Source organism: Galleria mellonella, unplaced genomic scaffold (genome assembly GCF_026898425.1).
Source record: "Galleria mellonella isolate WM207_F2 unplaced genomic scaffold, CSIRO_AGI_GalMel_v1 utg139, whole genome shotgun sequence".
Classification (NCBI taxonomy): domain Eukaryota; kingdom Metazoa; phylum Arthropoda; class Insecta; order Lepidoptera; family Pyralidae; genus Galleria; species Galleria mellonella.
Window position 1 is genome coordinate 8278380 of NW_026441995.1, and position 17087 is coordinate 8295466.

Here is a 17087-nt window from a genome sequence, read left to right on the forward strand (position 1 = left end):
ATGCAATAAATTTACGTTTTGGCGCGCAAATAGTTACTACCATAGTAATAAGTAAGAGTAGCTACTTTCATTATACTGCGAATCTAAATAAATAGACATTTCTTTTACAGGAATACAAACAAAAAAACAGGTTTAATAATAGATCTTTAAACAAAATTTAGCTATGGTATTACTTTTTCCCCTATTTTAAAAAAGTAGCTACTTTCCAAGCTGGTGTGGCATAAAATAATTATACGATTGCGTATATTAGGGATAATAAATAATTGTGAAATTCGTGAAGCGTGCAGTTCTAGCAACCTTCGTGAATATGCATAAGAAATGAGGCTGTTAAGCTGATTCCGGTCGGTCAAGGTCTTGCGTTACATTTCCATAAACTGCGGTGATTCGTTGTAATTAAGTACCTACAGGTGATATAATTAATGAAAATATTTGAAAAAAGAAAATATATTATAACATAAAAACATTTCCATTTAAAGTTTATATTAATTATGACTATTCACAGTATTAAATTCTTATTTGATTTTAAATAGTTGGTTGTCAGTATACATTTATTTTATTTATTTAAGCTTTAATGCACAGTACATCTGGCGGACTTAACACTGTGTCTTTTAGCTGTCAACCATTGAGCAAACAGAGAAATAGGCGATGCGTTGAATTGAAGAAACATATACTACTAATACTTAACATATTTATACATGGTAAACATATAATTACAGTAATATAAATGTACACAAAAATACTTAATTGATTTGTAAAGATAGTACAGAAATATTCTATGTATTTATTTGTGTGTATTTAGACTCGTAAATACACGCAAATAAATATATAGAATATTTTTGTATCAAACAATTAACTGTATGAGGAGAGTAAAAAAAACAGTAAACAAAGTATAATAATCTTTTATAATAAAGTAGCTGTTGTTTTCGAGTTTGCCCAAATAAATTATAATAAAAAATATACTCTGTGTTAAGTCAGTGCATGGTTAATTTTTCTATCAAATTTTATTAAAATCTTGTAATATTACTGATTAAAATTTATTTAGTGTGTATGATCAAATAATATCAATTTTATTCCCTAAGGGACTTTATTGTGCACCTATATAAAATATATTTGAATTTATTGCAAAGAAAAATTGTTTATGGGACTAGCAGTGAAAAATTATAATTACCGTAAAACTTGGTACCTAGGTATGTACACACCCAGCGCATATTATTTATGGAATGTATAAATAAGTATACATATTAAAAGTAAACTAAACAATAAACGAAGGCTGCTAAAGTCACGAGCCATCCTGTAAATTGAGTGAATATTATCGTGAAACACAGTGGGTATACCTATATATTTACCTAAAATATTTCCATATTATCTTTACTCATAACCTTATTTCTCATCATTTGTTAGAATAGTGATAGTTACATTTATTAATATAATGTCAAATCAGATTTTAATTTCACTATAATTCACAATAAAATATAATTAACTGTAATACAGCTACTAAAAGTAAATAATCTGCTTGTCTGGAGAAACAGACTGACTGATCTACAGACCAAATCCCACAGGATCATGGTTATCGATTGTGAACGGTAGTTCTTTGAATATAAATGTTAGTGGTATTAGTAGGTATTTAGGTATAGTCTTTCCTAATAGAACCCAACAAAAATATAAATAAACGATAATTGGTCTGACCATAATACTGATATCCAACAATAGGATAAATAAAAAATTAATTAATTAATTCAATATTTCGATTGTTTACTACTTAATAACATTTAGAAAATACTTATATGATAATTTTAACAAAACTTGATTATCTTTTCAATAAGTTCTTTTAAATGAGACTATATTTTAAAATGGAGAGAATTTATTTATTTATCATAAATTAAAAAACTTTTAATTTATATAATAATCGTCATGTTCCTATAATTCAGATAAATATTAATTTGGGGTTCTCACACTTACAATTATTTTTAGGTTTGAGCATTCTAGCAAATATTGAAGGAGAATTGACAAAACATATCTTAATAGATATCTGCGAAAGAACTAATGAAAGAAAAGTCATGAGAAGGTCGACTTTTCATCACGATGCGGTGGAATAAGTATGCCGCCGTTCCACCACCGGTTCGACCTTGCCGGAAGTGTCTGCTGAATGAATAATGGAGACACGCTATTAGCTTCCATTCAACCAAATTCCCTACAATTACACCTTTGTATGACGCACTGACGATAGAACACATCATTGAAAGAACCTCTTTCTTTAATAAAAGTAAAATTTTACGATGCATATTTATTTTGCCTAGGTAACGTGACTCGTGTTCAACAATGCTTTTACCGCTTATTTTTATGCCTGTCACGAAATAATGCAAAATCAACATGAGCGGCTTTTAAAATTTACTATTATTATACAGTTTTCTGCGGGAATTAGCTATACGCTCTACTCCGGGTTGCCATCGCTCATCGTATGGCCAAAAAATTTTTTTCTTTTTATTATAAAATAAATTTTCCGGGAATTCGTAAAATTAATACGCAATATGCGTTATGAATCCTTTTTTTAATTTAAGAGTTTTCTCATTTCGGGGCAATTAATACATAACTTCTATGATTTGAAAGCGACAGTAAAAGGAATCCCACATACGAGTACTTACAGGTTAAAGACAACACCCTTGACCGGTTTTTAATATTTAAAATACTTACTATACGACTATTTTAATCCTGCAAACAAATATATCTATTCATATTCTGTAGGTACCCCCATCATTAAAACTCAGCCACCAATGCTGATCTTCATCTATTGAACATTTTCAAATCGTTTACTTGAACAGTTTCTTCACTAAAGAACCTTTTATACCTAAATAATTAAATATTAAAAAAGTAGAAACTGATAATTAATTACCTCGTGAGACTTATGTTCGCTCTCAGCAATGCTCGTGAAGAGATGGTTCAATGCACGCGACATTAGCCCGGTCATGGTATGAGTCTTTCCGGCCCCAGTCGCTCCATAAGCGAACACAGCCCCGGCAAACCCCCGCAAAGTATCGCCCACCAGTGGGGCACAAACTGTGTCGTAAACATCTTCCTGAAAAGACAGGCTTCCGATTAAGTGTACAGTAGGTAAATCTATTTCTAATTCAGAGAGTGTTTCTGTGATAATTTCCGCAAAAGTTAGTTGCCTTTTTAAGTTATATTGGAACAAACCATAGTTAACATTAATCTAATTCATACTGTTATAATAGTCTGCTGGCTGTATCTTATGTAATATATCATATACGTAATTTTTAAATTGGGCTAATTGTCCCAATTGACTGCAAAATTATATATTTTTTAACCCATTTAGCTATTTCCACTAGATAACAACAGATACCAATTCCAAAAATGACTGATTTATATTTCATTATTTATTTCTAGTCTAATTTTTGTAATAAAAAGTGCTAATTTTTATAATTGATATCTAATAGCCTAAATTAAATTTCTTGGAGTGTTTCATGAGTGTCGATTTAATGTAATACGTCAGACATATTCGCAGGCATAACTATGTGGTTATAAATATGTATGTAACGCAAAGGTTCACTGCCATATGGATTGATTACTGATATATGTATAGTCAAGTATATAATGTTGACTCTATATGACTCTATGTAACCTTGATCTCAATCTAGAAATCTTTAGATACTAATAGTACAAATGTGAAATTTGTTTGTTACCTCATAGTACTTTTATGATTGATTAACCCTTTAAGAGTCAATTAATCGTAATTGACTCATAATTAAATTATTGGGAATGGAGAAGGAGACTACTTTTTATCAATCAATACTTTATAGTATTCAAACAATTCAGTCACGCGGACGAACTCGCGGATTGAAATTTGTCACAAATAAGTAGGTGTTTAAACGATATCTTCACGTAAATTTGTGAACTTGCCTTAATTAAAGAGATGAATGTATTATAATTTACTTTTTAGACTTTTAGGACGATAGCGACACCGTCATACAAGTAAAGGTATGAATATGACGTCAGTAAATATGACGTACTTGCGTGCTGTCCTCGCCAAAAACTCGATCATATACGTAATGTTTATCGTTGAGTCGACGCTGTCGCAGAACGTCACGTCGACTGTCTGCCTCCTCTTCTAAAACCAGCATCTGTAGGCAAGACAATATTTTTTTAGTCAATGTAGTAAAACCTTCTGTTACTTTAGTTTGTGCTTCTTATTCATCTAAAGTTAGCAAATATTTCTTTAACAAAGATCAAATTTTGTTTCATCGAATAAAAACAACACCAAACTTGTATATATGTATATGTATACTTGTAGGTAGTTTAGGAGATCGTAAAACTAATCGCATATTTTTAATCTGGTGAACCAGCTTATGGACTGGGGGAAAGGGATTGTTAGTAATGGGGTCTAATGAACTCATTGCTAGCAATATACCCTATCAGGTCGACCTCCACGCGATTCCCCCTGAAAGCTATCGTAGTTAATTTTTGTGAAAATCTTCACGACGGGCTAAGTGACCTGCTTTCATCGTCACCTATCATCCCTCACTGGTGTCCCGCCAGCGTATACCGATAGCGCAGTCGGAATTATCATTCCATTATCACCCATTAAAAAAAATTACACAGTAGTGGTAGGTAATTACAATATACAGAGACCATTTACGATGTCTTGTTATCGTAGTAATATATAATTTTCTTGATTATTCGACAGTTTCTTATCTTAATAACAATGTCATCTTTGTAAATCGAGAGAAGATGATATTTGTGGCTATCTACTTATAAGTATAACCAATGGTTAGCGAATTGATTGTTATTAAATCTCAAAATAAATTGAAAATAATTAAATAAATAAATCAAAAACTGAAACACTTGGCCCAAAAAATATTTAAGATCTAATGATATTAAAATTAAACCGATCATTTTTGAATGTTTATAGAATGTTGTGAATGACAAACAAGCTCATCAAGTACTCTTTTGATTATATTTTTCATGAATGTAAGTTCCTTGGGACAAAGCATGAAGTCTAAACGGTTTGATAAATTAGGCCTACGCCTTTCTAGCAATGACATGATAATATTATATTAGCCTTAACAATCCATTGCTGAACATAGGCTTCCCTATTTGGGGGTTTTGCCAGTAATTGCCATGCTTGGCAGGTGGTTTGACAACCGCAGTTAGCCGGGGGGAAAGGGATTGGATTGACAATCACAGCAATATACCCAACCAGGTCGTTCGCGGTTCTGAAACTATCATGGCTGAATTAATGATGGGACGTTTTCATTCTCATCGCTGGTGCTCCGCCAGCCGTTAGCGCAGGCGGGGTTACCATTCCATTTTCACCCATAAGGAAAAAAACCGCAGTTAGCCTTTGCAGATGTTTTAAGAGAGACGCTGCTGCCCAATCCTCGACCCTTAAGTTCCCTTAGTTGCCTCTTACAACACCTACGGTAAAAGGAGTGGCCACACAGATAAAGCAATGACACAATTAGGTTGAAAATAGTAATTAACAGCTGTAGTTATAGATAGAACTATGGATATCACAGAATAATGTGATATATTCGTCATATTCGTTATATATAATCATCCTCCACGCTTGGGCACAAAAAAGTGTAGATAAATAATATATTAGTTATATTATTATAATAATATCAGTTGCAAATCTGCCTCCAGTGTCACCTTATCGCTGACCACGTGCACGATGCGAGGACCTTCATCGTTGCGCAGCGGTCGCACACGCACCGCCACCTACAAGAAAAACCGTAATTAAAACAGATAACAACATATGCTGCTGTATTTTTAACCTACTTTTCAAGAAGGAGGTTCTAAATCCAACATATTGTTTTACGTTGAAATAAGTACCTAACCTGTTATATTATCAATTATAAAAAAATTCATTCAAATGTATATATTATCCAAATATATTGTTTTCACCAATGTAGACACATTTCGATGAATCTATTTTCAAACAAAAGAAATTAGAAACTCTGTATTCCCTGGTCTAGTAAATAATAGAGTCAGTTGTTGGGTCCAAATTTGGTTGATTGGTTGGTTTATCTAATGTTTGTAATTATTGGTGACACCAAAAAAAAACATTTAAATTTTTATTTAAATTAGTCACACAGATTTCCACGTGAATGATACCTATCGCTAATGATAATATTTACAATAAATATAAGGTCATATCAGGTCGTCAATAGTCCGATATCTTTAACTTATTTATGTATGTAATAATAGAAACTTTTAAATCTAATTCTTCATCTCAATGACAAAAAAATTAAATAAATAGCTGCGTGTTCCTTTATTTCGTTTAACTAAAGAAAATCATCACACCTCATTGGACGAGCTAATACATAATACCTATATTATAATGAATTTATAACAAAGTACATGTAATTTAACAGTTTTTAATTTTGTATATATAATATTAACGTCTATACAAAGATTTTATATTTATCTGTGCCTATACCTATGCATATATTTTAATGGTTACACTCATATCCGTAGCATGTTTGGTGCAGTGCAGTGATTCCATGTATGTATGTACTTTTAGACTTTACCTATTGTATTTTAATTATTACCTAATAACTGCTTACTAAAATTAAATTAGTAAAGCTTTTAACCAACTTAAATCGAATCAATCCGACTATATGTTCATATAATGATTACTTTTAATTTGATAAATAATAACAAGTTTAATTTCTGGGTGGCCCATAATAAGTTCTTAAAGTCTTATTGAAGTTCTATCTAAAATATTACTTTATATTAAAACGGCATGTTTACCCATCTGATGGAAATATTCTTAATGTAGCATATAAATATTAATCGTGTAGATAGATATTACAGAACCGCCCGCGGTTTACCTAATAAATTGCCACTGGGGGAAAAGGGATTGTTAGCAATGGAATTTGACAGCCCCATTGCTAGCAATATCCTATTAGGTCGACCTCCACGTGGTTTCCCCTGGAAACCATCGTGAACAATTCTTGTTGAATTCGTCACGATGAGCTAACTGACCTGCTTCATCCTCACCTATTATCCTTTACTAGTGCCCCGCCGGTATATACTGATAGCGCGGTGGGGTTACCACTCCATTATCACCCATTAAAAAAATACATTGCCACTACTTAGAACGTAAGTATTACATTGAGACCAGAGATAAAATAACTTTATCGGAATGCACAATACAGTATATTGCTCGCCAAAAGCCTGTTTGTATGCCAAAACTTAATGTCCCCAATACCTTACCTATTATATTCAGAATACACGTTAGTGATACTGGAAAACAACAATGTTCTAACATAAAATTACGCCTGCATCAAAATATATAGAAATTTTATTTATAAGAAGTTATGCGATACTAAACCGAAAACGATGGATAGTTTTTTTAATATTTTCTCTTTTTAGATTGCACATAAAAATAACTGGACTTGATTAAATTTTTTAAATTATTTAGTAGAAGTTTATTATAAGTAATAAAAGTAATATGCTATCTACAGCTGTATGCTAACTATACCTACCTATTGACTATAGGTAAATACAAAGTATATTTATGCATCCATCATTCATTGCAGCCGTGCACAATGTTCTATTTCTATACCTGTGAGATATTTTTGCGCTAAAACAGTTCCGAGTTAACATGTTACAAAGTCGTTACTACCTGACCAACGGTCAAGGCCTCGATACAATTTCCTATATATCCAAGGAAAAGTTAGGGAGGTAGATACCTTATAATATATTGTTAGCGTGACCGTAATAGGTATCAAAGATAATTTGTAAAATTACAAAAACTGCTTGGACTTCCTTAGGCACAGAGAAGAAAAAATAAGTATCTACTTACCTATCCATAATTATTTTTTCTTTTTAGTAGTTTTTACATGCGACATAAAATGGCAAACAAAACGGAATACCTATTTAGTATTAAGTGGTAACAGTCGCCTATAATCGTAATCAACATTTTGTAACCCCAAAATAAATACACTAAGTCGCTCAAAACAATACTTAAAACAATTATGATTATACTCGTAACTACTTACAAAATTCACGACATAAATGACTTACACATATTCTTTTACCCTTAAAATCTTCTCAGGAAGAAAGAAATTGTTATTGAGTAATGGGTTACGTTAAAGTTTGCAACTATATACCTAATACTGAAACAACTAATTGGTTTACTGTTTTAATAGTTACATATCCAGTAGTATATTTATAAGTATATATATTTCGCATTAGTTTACATTACTTTACCTAGTATATTTATATTTTGCAAACTTAACGAAGATAGTCCGAGATCGTAATCACTTATCATCATCTATCTCAACCGTATTCGTTACGTCAATCTTATCATAGTAGCGATAACTTGATTCTAATGGTGGAAATATTAACAGACTATTAGATAGGTAGGTACCTAATTTACTCAGTAGTTCTGTTTTGTAATACCATTAGGACACAAACCAACCGTGTACTATTTTCTCCCACTATTCAATAAAGTACCTACCATCAACTTCTCTTCAGTAACGGTGCGTATACCACCATGGTGTTTATCCGGAGTTGTTAGATTGCTCTGAGTCATTGCATCGCTCCTCTAAATGTAGATATTTAACAGAACCACTGACCTATCCTTCGCGCACATTCAAACTGTTTTAACGTTATTAACCCTTAAAAAATATACCTGTTAATAAAGTTCAGAAAAAAAAACAAACTTTTACAAGGTGTAATCAATCATACAGAATTATTGGCTCCCGTAACAATTAAGGTTGAAACAATAAATGAAGAGCAATTCATTAATTCATTTGACACGATAATAAGAGAGGCGCAATTGGGGCGGTTTCCGCCTTTGCAACTTCACGTGGACTGAACGCTAGTCAAAATACAACCTTCGCTTTGGACGGTCGCTGTGGCAACAAGTAATAACCACAAACAAAGTTCATACAGCTCCTGCTCACAAAATATAATATTACCCCTGTATGGTATAGGTCTATCTATACTAATATTCTCTGTGACCTTTTCAGTACCGCAACAGTTTTCATTCCTTTAGACGTTCACTCTTTCCGCTTGATGTATCATAACGACCTCATACAAAGTTACATTCTTTGGCGTATTTAATGTTAGTTTGTAGAGTTGGGCTGATCTCTTAAAAAAGGATAGACTTAGTATAACGTACTACGCACTGTCCAACATGTCTTTCCGAAGCTTCGCTTGCATCCTGGGGTGGGCACGGCTCGGCGGGCCTCACTGTAAATATGCCTATGGTTTATTTCTCATTGTATGCAATCTTATGGACTATAAATATAATTTTATATAAGTACTACCTGACCCCAAAAACGCCATTTTGTTCCATGCTACTTGTAGTCTGCTTTTCATTTGGATAAAACTTATATATCCTAAGTACAAACACATTTAAAAAAAATATTAAAATAATATGTCGATCTGTTTCGAAGATTTGCATAATAGAATCCGGAGTTTTTATATATCTATTAAAATTTATGATAACCTTTTTGGGAATTTATCAATATAGAATAAATTTCAGGATTAAAATAATGTAACTTATTCTCATTATTACCTTAGTTCTCAAGAATAGCAACAAATGAAGGGTATCATACAGTATGATACAGTATCCTCTGTTATGTCCATGGTACTTACTATTCATGTCTGTGGGTATTGGTTACCATTTTCCAGTAGGTGGACCATCATAAAAAAAGTATAATAATTTCCAGTAGTATAGTATAGATAGGTAAATATAAAATAATTAAACAATATTGTTGATAATTTATATATTAATTTTAAAATGCTATATACAAAAAATTTAAGCATTTTGTATATTGTATGTATGTTCATTATTTCTATAATTGGAAAAGTAACATAAATTTTTTTCTTGTATTAAACAGTGTTTAAATCCAGAAATTGAAATAAAATAAATAACATTTAATTAAAATATAATCCTGTTATTACATGAGATCTATAAAATCAAAGACAGCTAAATCCGAGTATATCAAATGTTCAGGAAACTACAAAAACTATTTCGTCAAGAATATGGAATGATATTCTATATTTTAAACCAGATTAAAAAAATTAGAATATTAGTAATGATTTGAATTTTAATTATAGAACTCCCTCTATATTTGAGTTTAGAGTCAAAATGAAATCTATGGTGTTTAGCTACTTTTGATTTTACAGTCTTAAAATAATATCTACATTGAAATAAAAATGTACAATATTTGTATAAATTTATACAGTACCAGGAGCAAATAATCTAACACCTCTATCAAATAATTTAAATAAATAATGAGATGGTTTATAATCCATTATATACATGTGTTCAATGTCAAATTTTTGCCCAATATTTTTTATGGTAAGATGGCCTGTAACATCAGCACTCCAACCAGAAGATAAACTTTCTACTTCCAATAGAATGTGTGCTCTGTGAGACATAAGATTTGACATTACACATGTAAGATCATCATCACTGGCAACATTACAATGAAACAATATAAATGAACTATATTTTCTAGCAAGCTTTACAAATTCATTACAAATTTCATTTACTGATTTTAAATTAAATTCTAAGTCAAAAAGATGAGTCACTCCATCCCAAATTATATCAACTTTATCATATTTCTCCCTAATTATAGATACTTTTTTATTCAAGTTAAAAATTAGTTGTTGCACAGACTTATTTTCATTCTTCAACAAATTATTAACACAGTCTTCACCTAAATCGTAGAATGTCACCAGACCTGACTCTACATGCTTCTGCAAATTGTAATTCATTTTAATGCCCACATTCTGATAGTGTGACATTGAATTATGTGTTGAAACCAGTATAACAGCATTTCTGTTCTTGATACAGTGACCTAGCACACAGCTTGTGATGAAAGAACTGTCACACTTGTTTAGCTCCTTTACTACAATAACTTTTCCTAATGACTGCTTCTCTAGGTGTAGTACGGCTATAATATCTGATGCCATGCTGAAATGAAATACTTATTTACAATGACAGATCTAATAAGTAGATAATTAAGTATGCGATTATTAATTTAAACGAAGTCATCGATAAGCGTCATGCAATTTATAAATGTTCATCTTACGTTTACATTTGTCGTTTCAGTCTTCAGTCGCATCAATGGGAGATAAAATCACTCTCGCCACGATCGCGCCAGCCAGCAGTGTGTGTTGACGTTAACGAGCGTCTGTCTAAAATAAATATAAAACATTACTTTCAATTTGGAACTTATTAAATAATTTAAGTAGATTTATTTAGAGACATTTGAAGTTTTAAAAATTGTTGCTGTAATATTGACATATACATTTAGAAACAGGTAAGAAATATTTAATTTTTAATAGAAACAATTATAATAATAATAAAAACTTTTAAATAACATTACAAACAATTATAATGTCAACAATGTAAACAACTTAAAATTTTAATTTTATAATTTTAAGTTTACCTATAAAGAAAAAAAGAATAAAAATTGGACAATTAAAGAATTGAAGGTTACTATTTCAATGTTGCCCGATAATGTAATTTGGCTAAATTTGCTTTCTTATATAAAAAATCAAATAATATTTCATTTTTAAAATAAAAATTATTCGTACGTATAAATATATATAAATTATTCATAAATTTACCAATATGTGATGCGAATAATATACTAATTTTCATATAATTTGTTATTTAAAAGTGCTCTGATAATGAAGACCTTAACTATAGAATAAATTGTACTTAAACCTCAAACTAAAAGTTTTGTACCTACTTCATATTTTGCTGAATTATGTTAAACACTACTACTGTAATTTAGTTTGTTTTTTTATTATTTAAAAATCCATTTGTAACGTCATTAAAAATATTGCTACACTTTAGTAAGAAAGATATTAAACGTGGAGTTAGATATGCCTAATTAATTAATTATTTAATTAGAATATACCCCGCTTATTGTTACTATCTCTTAGATGATAATAATTATTGTTACTATTTTAACATTCAATTAACCGCAATATGCTGGCCTCTTATTATTACTATATATATTATGATTATTATTACTCTAGTACGTAAAGTGTGGCTACATAAATGCTTTACCAAAAACTTTTTTATTTCTGTATGCTCTTTTTCCAATAAACAAAGCTTTTATCGATAAATAACTTTAGATTTTTGAGGAAGAAGTTATTCATAACAGCAATTTTAATTTTTATATCACGCTGCAAAATCTTTGAGTTTATTACTTGAAAATATATTAAAAATTAAAGGCTGGCAGCTACAGTCGACATCAAATATCGTACAATTTCAAACATTTTTTTTTTTTTGTTATTGCTGTTATAGGGAATTAACAGAGAGCTACATTCAGCATATTTCGATACCTATGATTTCGAATATATTAGGTTGATATAACTTACTATATGCTACAAGTAAATGAAACAGGTATTTTGGAGAAACATATTTATAATTTGGGGAGAAATCGACAATCATATCGGGCAGCCCTGCTATAGTAAGCGAGCAACTGTTAGGCATAGATTAAGAACAGTAACCTAGAAGTATTCGTTATCCGTCCAATGGTAATTAAATACCTATCTGTCAAAAGTTCAAAACATTACCTACTTTTTATATAGGTGCCTATTCAAATTAAATTAATACTGTATTTTATTAATTTGGTTGTAGTCGATGTAGGTAATTATTGTATGTCATGATATATTTGTGTTTTTATACTTTATAATAAGTTGATATTTATTTATTCAATAGGTTACCAAAAAGGTTAAATCAATAGGTCTCAATACATTTTAATATTTTTATATTCCTATTAGATGTGTATAATTGTGTATAAATACGATTTATATTTAAATTTTTAATTTTAATTACTATTGTAACAAGATACTACTCTAGTAGTTATAATAATTTTACTTATTTTATCAATAATTTTTTTTTATTTATTATATTTACAGAAGTCACTGTATAATGTCGAAACCAAAAGAAGTAAGGATATCCGAGTGGTATTTTGGTGGGCTAGCTTCAGCTGGAGCCGCATGTATAACTCATCCGTTAGATTTACTCAAAGTTCAAATGCAAACACAGAAAGGCAAAAATATTTCAATGTTTAAACTGACTGGTGTTGTTATAAAAAATCAAGGTGAGAAATTATAAGTTAAAGTATACTTAACAAATTCCATAAATCCGGAACTAATATTCCTTGTAAATAATTATTACAGTTTATGGACTAATGGATTTTACAATTGAGAAGAAATAAATGATTGTATGATGTAGTATTTTGTATATCATTTTATAATGAATATTGTTTATAGATTTATGGTTTATACCAAAGTGGTTTTTATTTTATGCCAAATGAAAAAAAATACTATAAGATTCTGCAAATATTTGAATCATGCAAAATTTAAAATATAGCCCTACAAATACCTAGATTATTATTATTCCAACTGATTATATGCCTAGTTAAAAGTATTTTGAAACAAATACATGTTATGTATTAATTGCTTAAATTAATGAAATTAGTAAATGAATGAGTCTAATATGTATTTTATTTCAGGCACTGAGTTTCATTATTTTTCTTGCAGGTATATTGGGACTATATAATGGTATATCAGCATCTTTATTACGACAACTCACGTATTCAACTGCCAGATTTGGTATTTATGAAATGGCTAAACAACACTTTGCACCGAAAGATGTAAGTCTGTGTTTTAATTATTGTTATTTTTAAGTATTCCAATTTTTATCAATTTCTGATATCTCTATCTGTACTGAATATTATAAAAGATCTATAAAAACTTCTTCTTAATTAACTAAAAAAACATTGAATGAGTAAATTATTTCAGGGAAGTGCTATACCATTTTATATGTCTGCATTCTTAGCAGGCTTAGGTGGTTTTGCTGGAGGATTTGTAGGAAACCCAGCAGATTTAGTCAATGTGCGAATGCAAAATGATGTTAAATTGCCACCTGAACATAGAAGGAAGTAAGTATTTAATCTACATAAATACAAATTAAACACTGTTTATAGGTGAGCTTGTAGCTTATTAATTACTAGAAAGTGGCTGGAGTGATTTAAGTTTTATTAAATTTTCATAGTTCCTATAAAGCTGGCATAGTCACTCCATTGTACTAAAGCCTCAACAAAAATTTGAATTAAATTTTTTTTGATTTGAAAAAGCTAGTAATATAAATTTAAATAATACTTGCTAAGTAATTTAAGAATACATGAGGCTATTCTGTGCTATAGTTTTAATTGCAATCGAAGGTCGTATATGTAATTTAAATATTATACAACTTTGTATATATAGGTAATGTTAATATATATAATTATTTATCATTATTCAGCTACAAAAATGCTCTACATGGTCTCTGGCGAGTGGCGGCCAGTGAAGGTGTGTTTCGCCTCTGGGCTGGCGCCACAATGACTTGCAGTCGAGCTGTTCTTATGACTATTGGTCAACTCTCCTTCTATGATCAGATCAAAGCTATACTTCTCACCACACCTTATTTTGAAGATAATGTAGTTACACATGTTTCCTCAAGTTTACTAGCCGTAAGTATACAAGTAACTATATAATACTCCAATCACTTAATAAAATTACTATAAATATTTCTCTAAAATGTCACAGTAGGCTTCATAGCTCATGAAGATCTTATCCACAAAATTTTGCAACAACTAACTGCTTTGGGAGGTTTTGATCACTCCTACACTCTTAACACTCTTTTATATACTAAAAAAGCAAGGGTAGTAAAATCCCAAAAATGTTGAACTTCCTATACTAACATGACCCATTCATCTGTTAAGTAGTATAAAACATTCAAATTCCTGTCCTAATATGTTCTGCAGTATACAGTTTACATACATACATTTTTTTTAATAAAAATAGTTTATTGCATAAATCAGCTTACAATTTTATGTACTTAGTCTTGATTCCTGAAATAGTGTTAGCCGTGTATTAGGAATCAGTTCAATACTGCAACTTCGTTTTCACTCTTTATGCAGACCATAAAACTGGCCTTAATATTTTCCTACCATGAATATGAGAAAATTGAATAATTCTTCAACTAAGAATAATCAAGCCCAAATGGACATATAACATGTTGATGCAATTAGATTAGCATATTGGTATTTTATTCTTTACAGGGTGCTATAGCAACGACACTAACACAACCTGTAGATGTTTTGAAAACGAGAGCAATGAATGCAAAGCCTGGTGAAGTGAAGAGTATGTTGAAGCTTATCAAAAGTACAGCCAAAGAGAGCCCTTTGGCATTTTTTAAAGGCTACATTCCAGCCTTCGCAAGGCTTGCCCCTCATACCATACTCACTTTTGTCTTCTTAGAACAACTAAGAATAAATTTTGGAAAAGTGAAAAAGGAACAGTAACTATTTTAATCTCTACATTAATGTATCTTCATTAGATTATTATTTTAGTTGCATTTAGATACACATTCGAATTTTAAGCAATGCAGTACTACTGCTTTGCTCATATAAGATTGAGAGTGTTCCTGGTCATATCATTCATTTACTATTGCTGCAGTATTTATAAAAATAGATAATATTTAAAAAATTTAAAAATACTTTTTATTTTAGATGAAATTTTATTTTATATTGCATATACAAGTTTATATTACAATGAAAATAGGACAATAGTTCCTTAAGTTCCTGAGTCACTAATTCATTTAAAGCCTATTAAGAATATTAATATAAGATTATTATGATAATAATAATTATTTTTGTTATGACGTTATAAAACTTTTATACATTTTTTTACTATTATATCATACATAAAAGATAAGAGAAAATCTCTAGAAGACTGTATATAATAAAAGCAGTATTTCCAAAATGTACACATAAAATTGTATAAATCAAGTTTATAAAAAGACCACAACATTCCAAATTTTTTTATACAATAAAAAAATTATTCTACATAAAAAAGTTATAAATATAACTATAACCATATACCTACATATTTTATTATTATCCATAGCCGTATGCCACGATTGGCAAACACGCGAGTTAGTATATTGGGTTATGGTGAAAGATATGCGACAACCACAGCTAGTCATGGTTGATTTATCGCTACTCTTCGGTTTCGGTTCATAAAAATCTAATTATTTACACTTCACATGCTTAGTTCAAAACATTAAAAATTTTTATATTACATTTTTTTTTTCTATACCTATGTAGTATTTACATATTGTGTTCCTCTTTTCCTTTAAAGTTGAGATAGATTTGTTTAAAATATTAAAATTAACCGTCTCATTTTTGAAAATATTTATAAATTAGTTTAACATAATAATTATAGAAATTTTATTTACTTAATAATTATTTTACTATTATATTAATATCACAATAATGGCTATAATAATATTGTGAAACAAATACTGAAATGGCTGTGAATCATTTCTAATGAACTTCCAAAATGGTGCCACCATTTTATTAACAGTTTTTATAGAGAGAATAATTTGTGGTATGATTACTATTATAATTTATGAACGCTATTATAATTTTTCTATAAATTGACAACAAATATTTATTTTATTGTTAAATATTCAATGTACTAAGTATGAGTAAAGAGAAAGTTTGAGATGTCACAAGTGATAATCCTTACATGCATGGCATGTAACGCGATTTGTTGATTTTATAATTGATATTTATGAGCATTCCTAGATTTAAAAAAGTGTGCTGGTTTTATTTTATTATTGACATGTAAGAAAAAAATAAGACTATACGTTCCATCCTTCCAATTCCAATATTTCCATCTTAATATTTATTTAATATTCTTTCCTCTTTGGGCTGGTACCCATCTCCATTCGAGGCATCCTTAGCTTTATTTATATCTGAAATTGTGAATCTTTCATATAAATAGAAAGTATATTACTGTAATAAATAATATACAAATATATTTTAATATTTATGTATAAATGGTTACGGTTAATATAACAGTCAAACTGTTTTATTGTATTGTCGGGTAAGAAATATAAAAATTCCATATTTTGTTAATATTGACGTTGTGTAATAAATGGTTGTTATTTATTTAATTGTTTTATTTTCCATTTTAAATACATTATTTTCTGTAGTTTTTTTACATACAAAATATTATTACAACAAGCATATATA

At 29.7% G+C, this 17087-nt stretch overlaps 3 protein-coding genes across 8 annotated transcripts in view; 1 reads left to right on the forward strand and 2 right to left on the reverse strand.

The window, feature by feature from the left end:
- The window catches only part of LOC113512276 (kinesin-like protein KIF19), a 45714-nt gene extending 36873 nt beyond the window's left edge, over positions 1-8841 (reverse strand). For 2 of the 4 annotated variants that reach the window (XM_052903294.1, XM_052903293.1), the window contains exons 1-4: positions 8483-8841; positions 5665-5733; positions 4026-4136; positions 2891-3073 (exon numbers count right to left, since the gene is read on the reverse strand). In XM_052903294.1, coding sequence (XP_052759254.1) covers positions 2891-3073; positions 4026-4136; positions 5665-5733; positions 8483-8557 — 438 coding nt within the window. In that variant the 5' untranslated portion in view covers positions 8558-8841. Of the gene's footprint in view, positions 1-2890; positions 3074-4025; positions 4137-5664; positions 5734-8046; positions 8102-8482 lie in introns of those variants that run through there. The other 2 variants (XM_052903292.1, XM_052903295.1) reach the window with 2 other exon arrangements.
- A 902-nt stretch (positions 8842-9743) lies between these two features.
- LOC113512238 (uncharacterized) lies at positions 9744-11178 on the reverse strand. Its single transcript, XM_026896025.3, has 2 exons — positions 11073-11178; positions 9744-10954 (listed from the first exon to the last, which is right to left on the reverse strand). The coding sequence occupies exon 2, from the start codon at positions 10951-10953 to the stop codon at positions 10213-10215; it is 741 nt and encodes a 246-aa protein (XP_026751826.2). The 5' UTR covers position 10954; positions 11073-11178; the 3' UTR covers positions 9744-10212.
- Positions 11133-17004, forward strand: LOC113512208 (mitochondrial dicarboxylate carrier). 3 transcript variants are annotated; one of them, XM_026896009.3, is made up of 6 exons: positions 11133-11303; positions 12919-13103; positions 13546-13658; positions 13807-13946; positions 14309-14516; positions 15108-17004. In XM_026896009.3, the coding sequence occupies exons 2-6, from the start codon at positions 12932-12934 to the stop codon at positions 15348-15350; spliced, it is 876 nt and encodes a 291-aa protein (XP_026751810.2). In that variant the 5' UTR covers positions 11133-11303; positions 12919-12931; the 3' UTR covers positions 15351-17004. The 3 variants fall into 3 exon arrangements, with proteins under 3 accessions (XP_026751810.2, XP_026751812.2, XP_026751816.2); XM_026896011.3 differs by lacking the exon at positions 11133-11303 and adding an exon at positions 12516-12642; XM_026896015.3 differs by lacking the exon at positions 11133-11303 and adding an exon at positions 12539-12646.
- The last annotated feature ends 83 nt before the right edge of the window (positions 17005-17087 follow it).

Excerpts from the sequence above, each read along its gene's own strand:
- LOC113512238 (XM_026896025.3), bottom strand. The coding sequence starts at position 10,953 with ATGGCATCAGATATTATAGCCGTACTACACCTAGAGAAGCAGTCATTA.
- LOC113512208 (XM_026896009.3), top strand. The coding sequence starts at position 12,932 with ATGTCGAAACCAAAAGAAGTAAGGATATCCGAGTGGTATTTTGGTGGG. Across the intron at positions 13,659-13,806 it reads AACACTTTGCACCGAAAGAT|GGAAGTGCTATACCATTTTA; the intron begins GTAAGTCTGTGT and ends AAATTATTTCAG. Across the intron at positions 14,517-15,107 it reads TTTCCTCAAGTTTACTAGCC|GGTGCTATAGCAACGACACT; the intron begins GTAAGTATACAA and ends TATTCTTTACAG.